Source organism: Anopheles maculipalpis, chromosome X, assembly GCF_943734695.1.
Source record: "Anopheles maculipalpis chromosome X, idAnoMacuDA_375_x, whole genome shotgun sequence".
NCBI classification, from domain to species: Eukaryota; Metazoa; Arthropoda; class Insecta; order Diptera; family Culicidae; genus Anopheles; species Anopheles maculipalpis.
In genome coordinates this window covers 8,045,328-8,057,058 of record NC_064870.1, presented here as the reverse complement: position 1 = coordinate 8,057,058, position 11,731 = coordinate 8,045,328, and the positions used below count along the sequence as shown (strand labels likewise).

Sequence of the window (11,731 nt, the reverse complement as noted above, 5' to 3'; positions counted from 1 at the left end):
TGTTTTTTTTAAACTGTTTTGTTTTTCAGCTTAGTAAATGTCTAGTGCACAAAAACGAAGCAAACCGAACGCATCCCGGACATATAGCGCCAAATGCGCCCAACGGTTTTGCGGCTGAACCGTCGCAAACCTTTGCGAGACTACCCCTACCCAGGTGTCGGCAGTGTGTACGTTGGCACCGTGGCAAGCGAGGAAACGAATCGAGAGTCGAGACTATGGGCGAGACCAGACAGCGAGTGAGGGACAGAAAGTGTCCCCAATGGTTTGCCTTGTTGGCCCATTTGATATGATCTGCTCTTATGTGTCAGCTCACCTAGAAGAGTGGGCTCGTGCATTTTTTGTTTTCTTTTCTTTTTTGCGTGATATGCAGTCGTCGCTTTACTTAGGCAACCGCAAGGGATGCCCGCTACCTGCTACACTACTTACACCATGTTGACGTACTTGTCCTGCGGGTTCATGTAGTCGAGCCCGTTCGGGCTGAACGTTTGCGAGCCCATCGGGCCGGCGAGGGCGGACGTGGACGCGAGCCCAAAGTTCGCCGACGTGGTGTACCCGGTGTGGCCCATATTGTAGTTGCCCTGGTTCTGGTTCTGGAAGTAGTCCATCTGGCTGTAGTAGGACGGTGTGTTGTAGTTGTTCGGGTACTGCTGGTACTGGTTGTGCCAGAAGTTGTACGTCTCATGGTTCGGCACGTACGACAGCGGATTGTGGGACGTTTGCGGTGTGATCGGGGGCGACGGTGTCGTCATGATGGAGGAGTTCGACCCGAGAGGCGTCAGATTGCCGGCCGACGGACCATTGCCGAGCCCACCGCCCGCACCCACACCCACCCCAACACCGACGCCACCGACACCGCCCACCCCTCCCACGCCACCGACACCGCCCACCCCACCAACACCGGCCGAGCTGAGCGATTGCCCTAGCCGCGAGTTGATGTTGACGTAGGCGGAGGACGAATGGTGCGCTAGGTTCAGCTCCGAGTCCTTCAGCAGGTCGTATCCCGTTGGCTTCATGCCGCCCGTTTCATTACCGCCTCCGCCACCCCCGCCTGCCCCATGATGGTAGGACGAGGGTTGCTCCTTCTTGCAGATCACGTTGATCGGCGGACTGACGGAGGTCGACGGTGTAATCGGCAGTATCGGCGACGCATTGCTGTGACTTAACCCGAGTGCCCCATTATGGTTCGGGCCGGCCGGGTTCGACTGATTGCCGGCGCCTCCGTTACCACCACCATTACTGCCAGCACCCGAGCCGGGCCCACTGCCACCACCGTTGTGGCTGTTGTTCATCGGCGTGTGCTTGATCGTGGGCTTGTTGTTTGCGTTCACTATCGAGCTCTTGGTACCGCTGTGGCTGCCATTGCTGCCGGACGCACCGCCGGACGAGCCGGAATTTGCCCCGGACGGACCATTGTTGCCACCGGTTTGGCCTGAGCGGGCCGATCCGCTCGAACCACCGCTGGACGATTTGCTGCTGTTGAGATTGGATGAGGACTGATGCTGGAGCTGTTGCCGGCACTTGGCACGTCGATTCTTGAACCATACCTACAAACGGTGGAAGATAAAGGAAGAAAAAAGAAAGGAAAGAAACGAGATGAGTTATTGAAGTTATTTGGAAACGTTGGGAGCGAGCATTCCGACGCGGTAACTCAGCATCTGATCTTAAAGAGGAACTTTTTTGGAATCCTGGTTAAGCTTAATGTCCATTAGCATTAATTGTATAAGAAACCCTGAAACAATTCTCTTTTGGAAAACTCTCTCGAGGATCTGTTCTTAGTTGTCGTCAACTCACAAGAATTGCAAGGCCCTAGGAGAAGAGAGGAGAGTTTTCCTATCTTCTACTCGCTCCTAGTCTCTACGGTCTCTCCTCTAAGAGTCTACGGTACGAGGAACTAGCTAGTTCATCAAAAGCTCAGAATTTAAAGCACTCTTCAAAGTCTTTGAAATTCGTTGCCTCAAAAAGTGAACTGATGATGGAGAAGCAGTTCGAAATCTTCCAACGAGTTCGAAAACTAACATTACTGACAAGTATTTCAAGCCCTCAACTCCCGCACAAATATCTGAAGCTCAGAACTCTTGTGAAATTCTGGCCAAGGCTCGGACGACAGCTTGCGGTTTGATAATTTTCTCTCTTCAATTCAAGAGTCTACGGTCCTCATACATATCTGGACTCTACCCAAGGATTCTAGTCAAAATTCTAGATTTTCTTTATCTATACTGCTGCATCCCATCCCGAAAATTTCTTTTAGATCTTCCAAATCCCTCAAAAAAAAAAAGTTCTGCCAACCGTACAACCATTGTGCGGCTTGTAATTGCAACTCGACTGTCACCGGGACGGCAAAAGCAGCACTGTCACCCCCGGAGCCACCCACAATCGCCTGCTGTGCGCTGTGCCTGCTGTGCACCTACCGAGCATCAAACTTAAAAGAACAGATAATGATTCCATAATCACTGGGCCGAACCAATGCGCACCCTTCCCAGATAATAAGAAAGTAATAGCGCTGCACCGAATCGCAACAAATCACGCAAAATCTGGCTGGATCCAGTTTTCCCAAGAGGCTTCCCTAACCCCCACCCAAATACTTCCTTTTTCTTTTGTCGGAAGAGGGTTGGAAATCAATTTTTCCACCGACCCGCTACTTGCATTCCCGCCGGGAATGGAAGGAAAAGCGGCCCGTATCGGGTAACACCGCAAACCAGTCAACTCTCGGGGGAAAATTGAGGTTCGCTTTGCAGCGGTGCGGAAAATTTGTTTCCCACAACAGCTGGGCCAAGATTTTGGCACAACAACTTGCAACGGCCAAAAACAAACACAGACCTCCGCGGCGAGTGACCTTCTCCTTAGGACCTTTTGCTTTGTTCTTCATTCCTTCTCTTCGAACGAAATTCGCAATTGAGGGGCGAAACCTACAGAAATGGATCGACATGATCGATGACATGCAAGAGGCAAGAAAATGAAGCGATCACATACCGACGGTCGCGGTTTGTTTGGTTAGGTTAGGCTGTCAATCGATCGTACAAATCTTCTCTTTTTCTCGTGTGTTTCGGGGATGTTTGCTTGTTGCGTATTGTGCGCACACCGGTACACATCGAGAACATGCAAAGCAAACAGAAAACTGACACAAAAATGTTTGCGCTTTGTTTGCGTTACGATTCACAACCCAGGGACAATTGTTGACAAACAAGGGAACGGTTTTGTGTCCGCGTTGATTGAAAACAGATGTTCGGCTACCGAGCTGTTTGTTTTTGCTGCACCATTGTCACTGTACAGTTGGCTACTGTATTGAAGTAGTTTGTTGCCGGGGAAAAATAAGCTGTAAATTATTTTGCAAATATATTTCAAAACGCGTTTTACAGGATTTTTTTAAATGTCTCTTTTTAACTGTAATTTGTACAAAAATGACTTCTAGAAAACTGCAACAAAATGTGCTCCGACGAAAGTAAATTACCATGAAATGGAAAAATAATCTTTTACGAAAATGAAATAACCTAATAACACTTAAATATCATGTCAAAATCAACACTGTAATTTGGAAAATCCGGTTGAGAGTTTTGAAATGAATTTTGAAGTATTTTTAAACGAATAAAAGGTATAAAAACTTCTGTAAAAAATAATAATCAAACAAAATTTAAGGTTTTCATGATTAGGCGCGAGACAACGGCGCCGATCTTCCCACGGCAGGACGGGACTGCCAGTTCATCAAAACACAGCTCGATTGCTTAATTTTGTTCCCAAAAAAACAAGAAATTAAATAAAATATTCCTCCTAAACTGGCCACGGTTAGCCGGCTTGTTAAATTCGCATTTAAAAAGCAAACATTTCTCAACCCACACCATTGTACCGAAGCGCCCAACACCGAAAAACATCCAAATGAGCGCACCGACGCACGGCAACATCTACGCACAAAACCAATTTTCCGTACCATACGCACAATTTTCCTTCCCCGAAAGCAGCCGGGTTTTCATGGTTTGCCGACAGTCAAAACAAAACAGATTTGCTCTTCAGCGATCCTCCACCCACCGCATCGCAACGCCATCACTCTACCGCACAAACGTGACGCAAGAAAAAAAACGTCCAATGAATACCAAATCCTTGATTATCACTCCATTATTTCGGGGCACCCCCTTTCGGTTGGTTTGCGCTTCGCAGTGCTTGTTTTCCCTCCGCCTGCCGGCAAAGAAGCCTGCGAAGGGTTTGCCTAGCAGCGCAAGGATGCAAGCGAAGCGAAGGATGCTCCCGAGGGCAATTGATTTAAAATTAAAATTAAATCAACAAAGCTCTCGGCGCACTCGGCGCCGGTCTCAGAAAAGGAAAACTGCCATAAATGTTTAATTCGCCACAACACTAAATGCGGGGGTGGGTTTGCAACGGGGAAGGGTGGAAAATGTGTCACTTGACACCATCCATCAGCCCCGGGGGGTTGTTGTTTATTTTGTTTGCCTGTCGCCCTGCCGCTCGCCTTGTAGCACATGTGTTTTGCCGCCGGAAAATTCTCATCCAAACAAGCGACCGTGACGAACGGGGTGTTCGTCAGAGTTTTTTCTTCTTGCTCCGGGAACGGTTAGATTGAACGCTCCTAAGATGGAGGAGGGTTTTCCCACGATTTTATCCTTTTTATCAACCACACACACACACACTCACCTGTACTCGCGATTCAGGAAGATTGATCTTGAGCGCCACCTCTTCGCGCATGAAAATGTCCGGATAGCGTGTTTTGCCGAATAGTGCCTCGAGCACATCGAGCTGGGCCCGGGTAAAGGTGGTCCGTTCGCGGCGCTGTTTCCTCGGATTGACACCTAGAGAGGTTGCAACAAAAAAATCAGAAAAAAAAGAGGAAAAAAAGAAGAAAGTATTAGAAAAACTGATTGAAAACTAGAAGCGGCACTAGGGCGCTTGCTTTACTTTTACGGTGGCGGGTAGGTTTGGACGGTTGGGATGGTGTTTACTGAAGGCGTGAGGAAGGAAGGGTGGCAGTGGAAGAAGATAAGCTTTTGCATACAACTACAGCCGCAACAAAACCAAAACCAAATACATAGGGAACACAATTATCTGAAACGCAACAACAAAAAACGGACGAGAACAGAAGAAGAAGTTCTGTCAAAAAACAAACAGGAGTTTTGGTGACAACTAAACTAAACGTCAAATTTGTAAACTAAACTTCAGGATTGATTTTTTTTTTCGGCAGAAGAGACTTCTTTTTTTGCATTGAAATAGAACCAAAAACCAAGACGAAAGTGAAATCGGTAAAGGAAAAATAGAAATATTGTGATGTCCCGTGCTAAAACTCCAGAAACGCCTATTAGCTTCTGCTTCCATTAGGTAAGGTTAGGTGGCGTTACACGTAACGCCCCATTCGCATCCTTCCCCTGCTCATTTCTGGCTGGTGCGTGATGTCCTGCAAGAACACGGAATCATAGTTAGTTTGCGCTGCAAATGTTTAGATTTGAAAGGAGAATTTTTGGATCATTCGCCTCTTTACGGTTTATGGTTACATTCAGAGATTATTGCAGATTGTTTGCAGATATGACTTAATTTTAAACTTTGACAATTGCTGTGGAAATGGTTAGCTGCTGGTAAGATATTTGGGAAAACCCACAATTATTAAGCTGTTGACGCGTTACCATAACGATCCTAGCGAACCGATGGGATGCATTTACTAACGCTTCTCCGTACACCAGGTGCACCAAATGCAGCTTTCTAACTTCGGATGACGTTTCGGACATTCGTCGGTTGATGATGAATTCTAATATCAAAACCGGATATCACCGGATGCACATGGTAAGCTTCGGGAACATTAACCGTTCCACAACGAAACAAAAAAAAAGGGGTAAGAATCAAATCACGCATACACACAGAAATGCATTTTTTGTGGGCCAGCGATCCTCGCAGATGCGACCAAATGTTTGTTCAAAATTTATTCCATATCACGCCTCAGTTGCCGCCAGTACAACTGCCTGCGAACGGTGGCGTTGCGAGACTAAACTAAGACAAAACCCGAAAGGGTCGCACATACAGACACCGGGACGCTCGCAACGCAACGCGACCTCTGATTTATGGCAATGCTCACGTAGCAGAGTGCGCCCCCTAAGCGACACGAGCAAAATGCTGACTAGTGCGCGAGCTGCAGAAGGGGTGAAAGAGAGAGAGAGAGACAGTGTAAAAGATGAAGGAAAAAGGGCCTCGGGGAGACCAACCAATGTGCTTCCAGTTTCGCGGGAAACTCTACCGTACACCGTAGTTTTGCAATCCCTTGAGATATCCCGCGTTCCAAACCAATAAAAATCAAAATGGCGGCTGTCTTTACATTGTGAAGTTGTGTTTTTTTGTTGTTGTTGTCCTGCACCCCATCCAGCTGTGTGTGTGATTTTGTTTATTGCAATTTGCTTTTACGGATTTTCTTCGCCAGGCATGCGGGCACCCACTTACTGTCTGGCGCCAGCGCCATTTTTACCGAATTTCGTATTTCTTGTACCCTCCCCGTTTCCCTCCCGCCGGCGATGTCTACGCTTGAGATTTTTGGTGAGCGCAGTGGGATGTGTGCAGGGATGCTGCCGCAAGCAGCAAGCCGCGTAAAAGTCAAAGCACAAAAGTGTCGTGTCAATATTTGTCTTTGGCTCTAAGTCAATTCCCGAGTCACGTGCTACCGCTACCTTCAACGGTGAGGCTCTGCTGGCAACATGGAGGTGGGGTGGGATGGCTATGCGGCCACCGAACCGGTAATTGATATGCAAACACACACACACATACGCACGCACACGTGCGTGCTCTTTTCGCTCATCCAAGGAAGTGAACCTTAAAATTCGATATCCTGAGGACTCGGGATGTGCCGCGGGCGGAACAACTTGAACGTTTTCATGCAGGATCTTTGCTGGAATGTATCGATTACAGCGCGGGAGAAGAATTGGGGGGACGAGCGGTTTGGGAAAGACAACGCGACAACGAAACCCCGTCGGTTCGTATTGCTTTTTGATGGACCAAAACAAAAGCAAAAAAGAGAAACACGGCAGTCTGGCAGTCGTTTGGCTTGGTTTTGTGTCGTATCGCTGGTGAGACAGTGAGCTACGGGCCGTATTAATTAACTAGTGTCTGCTAGAATTTCCCTACCGAGGCAAACCAAATACTGGACAGCGGATTTGCATTCGGAAAATCATTTGAAAAGGTGTCTAAGAGGGTCCTCCAAATGGACGACCGGCAAACAAACGTTACCGAAGCCTTACAGTCGGGAAGCCTTACCGATGTGGCTTGCACCGAACCGAAAACTAGCGTAGTGCTCGTTCCTAATCAAACGCCAAAGGTCATGGCACTCCCCGTCCGGAGGTGAACTCGGTCGGCAGTTTTGGTACGCTTTGTTTCGGTGTGGTGTTATTGGAGTCTAATGCTCGATACGTCCATCAACAAATGGGTTTCAACAATTGGACCTCGAATAGCTGGCTCGGGGAATATATAGCCTGCATCATTGCCAAGTTACCCATGCTCACTATTAACCTATCGTTGACGCACATTTCGCAACAGCTTCGGACGTACCAAAATATGGACTCTATGGACTCGTTCGTATGATTCGTTCGTTTGCCACCTTGTTAAGCGGTGGCTCTCTCGTCCCGTATCCATGTCCCCCGCGAACTTGCCAGCTGCAACGAATCGCACTTGTTTTTAGGTGGATTCAGCGACGAGCAGGGATTTCAAATTTCGATTACCGAATTCAATGAGAAGCTACTACTGCTTACGGAAGCTGCCACTCCAATGTGTGAACATGGGCAACAACAACTGAGAAAAAGTTTACACTCAGTATGTTCAGAACTCTAAATATCCAGACTGTGGACGTGGACTGCGAATGTTTTCTTTGCTCTACCATTAAGGCTCACTCGCTTACTCCGGCATGAAAGACCGGAGTGCCGGATCCATTAGGCGAAGTACATTCCACCGAGCGGGCAAAGTAACAACAGTCGCAAAAGGAAATTAAAGTCTAAAACCGGGAACAAACACACGAAGCAGAGGAAAAAGTCCGCCATTCGCCGCAACCGAGCGCAACCAAGGCTCACAAATGGCCGCTGCTCGATTCATTAAAATTTAATTTGTCACTCAAGCGCAACAGCGCTCTGCCGTACTGATGAAGTTCAAACGCAAGAAGAAGCAAGTAAAGCAGGAACCTGAAAAGTAAAAATAAAGCGACAGCTTTCATTACCATCTCCCGTGGCCAAGCGAACTTGTCCACTTGTTTTTCGGGGAGGGGTGGGGGGGGGGAGGTATCCTCTGAGCTGTGAGAATTCTGGACGCTCTGCCGCACCAAAAAAAAAGGCTTCGTCCCGGCCGTCGCCATCTTAAAAAGGGCTTCAGCCGCTTCCGTCACACTAGCGCTCGTTTTGGCAGGCGCTCGCGCCATTGCTGTCAGTTGTCTGACTGCCTTTTCCACGCGGTAAGCATTGCTGGAGCAGGCGAACAAACAATCTGCCCGGTCCGATCTACAGATCTGGATCCCCGCCCGTCAGCACGTCATGGGAACGGTGTCAAGTCGGAGAACCAAATGCCCACCAGGTTCCACCCGAAACGAGAGGGAGGGAAAATATATCCCAAAAAAAACCCCCCCACCAGGATCTGCTGCGTCTTGGTGTGTTGTCGGCGAGCCGCTTTTGATGGGGCGTCTTAAAAATAAATAAGAAGGGCAACACGGGGCGGCCTGCTTTCATGGAAAAAAGTAAAAAAAAAAAAACCTTCGGAAGCTAACTTCTTCCAAGCTTCCAAAAAAAAAAAAAAACACCCCTCCAAACCAACACGACGAACCGAACGAATGCCCGAAAAGCTGAACCAAAGAAAACGGAGAGAAAAACAAAATAAATGTATACACAGTTGAACTGCAAAAAAGGGGGAAGCAGCAAAGTGACGGATGAATTATTGTCACGGTGATCACTCGAGCGTAATTTTGGACAACCGTGCCGGAGGCACGTTCAATGCCTTAAAGCTTCAAACTTCACCTCCATCGGGTTTTTTGTTCAGTCGTTGCGTTCAGTGTTCCAGGTTGTGGTCTTCTCCGGGCTACTTTTTTCTCCCCCCGTTTCAGATAACAGAGCGACAGAGTGAACAGCGACACTACGCTACGGAACTACTGCTACCTGCACTTGGGCACTACATTGGAAGGAATGGTTTCTTGCATGGGGGTTTGGGATAGGGGGTTTGGGAGGCGGGTTACAGCTGGCACTCCTCTCCAAGACCGGTGGACACATACGCAACAATCATCCACCCAGGATGAGGGATCCATCTCGTTGGAGAAGATCGCGCTCAGAAACTGCCGCTAGTGTTTGCGCTCGGCGGTCTCTGGAGTGGATGGAAGGATGTGTCCTCTTGGAGCGGAGCGCATCAGACGGAAGCGGTAAAATTAACGAAGCTACCAGTTTTTGGAAATGTTCGTGGTCGCGGGATTATAGCTCCGTGGCGGTTTGTTTGTATCTTTCCCGCCTGGTGAACGTTAGCGTCCTCCGCAGGTTCGGCTTCGTTTCGTTCTACAGCTTCCGCCTAACACTACCAGCGGGGTAAAGGTGACACGAGCATTTATAATTAATTAGTGTAGAAAAAAAGCGAATATTTACCCCACATACCTTGCGGAAATCCTACAGCATCTAGCCCGTGGGGAAGACCGAACGGGGCTAACGATGTCATAGGCATTCCGGGCGGTAAAGGACCATGCGGATGGGCATGGTGTGGATGATGGGCGGTACCGTACCCGTGCGGGTGCGGTCCGAGATCGGACGACTTGAGGAAGCCCGCCATCAGGGCCTCGGTCGAGTGGAGCGCCACGGTGGATGGGTGTTGTTGGCAGTACCGACCCCCAACAGACGCGTACTGGTGCGCGTAGCTGCTCACGGTGCTGGCGTTACGTTGCAAACGGTTCACGACTTCGCCTTTTTTCTCTGTCTCTCTCTCTCGGCTAACGCTGCTGATTGCTAGAATTTGGGACGTGAAAAAGAAGAAAACAGTTGCTGATGAGTAATTGCGTGTGAGAGGTATTTGATTTTGTGTTTGCTTGGTTGCAGCCTTGCACGGAACCGGTAAAGGCATCAGAAGGTTTTCTTCTACGCCGAACCTTGACCCAACGCTAGCCTGCAGCAGGATAATCCTAAGCCGTACCGAACCTCACACTATTTGAGCTTTTCACCCGAGCTAATCAGGATTCTCGAACAGTCCCAACCACTCTCCTCCACTTCTTTTTCTCTCTCTCTCTCGCTCTCTTTCATTAGGACTCTAAGAATCTAAGGATGCAAAAAGGGATAATCCTGTCTTCCAACGTTTTTTTTGTCTAGATTTCTTCCCAAACCCGCCCCGTGGACTGTTTGTTTTGTGAAAGATATCGTCTGCCGGTATGTGTTGGAACAGAAGCTAGATACAGGTATTCCAAGCATCCGAAATCTAGACAACACACAGCTACACAGACACACACCCACCGACCATTTCAATTTCAGACTAGCAGCTCCGAAACCCATCCCGAGAACATAAATAATCCATTAAAAAGGTATCGGCAAAACGGTTCGTGTCACCGTGACGGGGAAAAAAGAAACATTTCGTCACTCACACGCACAAAGCGCAAGGCGGAATCCTAAGCATGCCGCTAATCACCTGCAGAATCTAGTCGAGCCACTAAGGTTAGGACCCGATAGCATTGCGGGGAAGAAAATTCCGATCGCGCAACAGTGAGAGCACCCCGGCAGCAAGGCATTCCATCTTCGTGGCCGGCGGTGGTTTGGTCTCCTTGGCAACGAGCCTGCCGTACCGCACTGGCATCGTGGCCACAGTTGAAGCATTCGAAATCGAGGGTGACTGATAGAAGTTGATGAGTTGAAATCGAGCATAGGACGAGACTTCCTGCGGTTGAAAGCGATATTTTAAGCAAATGGAACGTGCTCTCCGTGCTCGCCCGTGACTGGAACAATGGTAAGGCACAACTATTCATGCGACCATGTCCCGAAAGGCACCATTTTCGGCTCGGTTCACTGCCGGTTGCCGTTGCTGTTTTGTTTTCGGGCACGTTCTTTGCATATGTCAACCGTGAGGGTGGCTATGGATTGCATTTGCCGCTCGTTTCTGCACATCCAGCCGTGCAAAGGCAAGCAAAGCCGACCGACCGTGTTCAGCTGCAGTTGATTGAATGCGTAAATATTGTGCTTTTGATCAATGCTCTCGGGTAAATAAATTTCGCTCAATTAGCTGACGGCCGGGCGATCGTAACGACCATGAATCAACATTATTTCACACAGCGGTGCTGACACAACGGTGACGGTGCGTATGTGTTGCTGGTGCGTTTCTCGTAGTTAAGAGTGTCATCTCGTTAGAAAAACTGACAGCCCGGAACGGCCTCACCTACCCCGCGGGTGACTAGCCCGTGAAAGGGTTTTTGGCTGTTTGTTGTGGTTGTGTGGTCCCGTGCGAAGGAACTTCGGAACCAATAACAACAAAAAAAAAACCTTGCACTTGAGACCCTTCAGCTGAGGGCGTTGGGCCCCCCCTCTCGAAGCCACCCGCCATCGTCATAAATCTCGGTGCTGTTCTGTGGCGCCTACCACCCGCTATCATAATTGCTGAACTGATCGCGCCCGTAGCCACACGCGCCTCGGAATCTTATACAAAAAAAAATCAAAACAAAAACAGCGCAAAGAGAACAAAGGCATATAAAAGCTCTTCTCGAGAGCGATGAAGAATAAGTGAAAGAAGAAGAAAAAAGCAACAAACATCTCATCGAGGACGA

At 48.6% G+C, this 11,731-nt stretch overlaps 1 protein-coding gene across 2 annotated transcripts; it reads right to left on the bottom strand.

The window, feature by feature from the left end:
- Positions 1–421: 421 nt before the first annotated feature.
- Positions 422–9,887, bottom strand: LOC126557536 (homeotic protein ocelliless-like). Of its 2 annotated transcripts, none has more exons than XM_050213354.1 (3): positions 9,582–9,887; positions 4,642–4,796; positions 422–1,544 (listed from the first exon to the last, which is right to left on the bottom strand). In XM_050213354.1, the coding sequence occupies exons 1-3, from the start codon at positions 9,760–9,762 to the stop codon at positions 423–425; spliced, it is 1,458 nt and encodes a 485-aa protein (XP_050069311.1). In that variant the 5' UTR covers positions 9,763–9,887; the 3' UTR covers position 422. The 2 variants fall into 2 exon arrangements, with proteins under 2 accessions (XP_050069311.1, XP_050069303.1); XM_050213346.1 differs by having other exon boundaries at positions 9,591–9,882.
- Between the last annotated feature and the right edge of the window lie 1,844 nt (positions 9,888–11,731).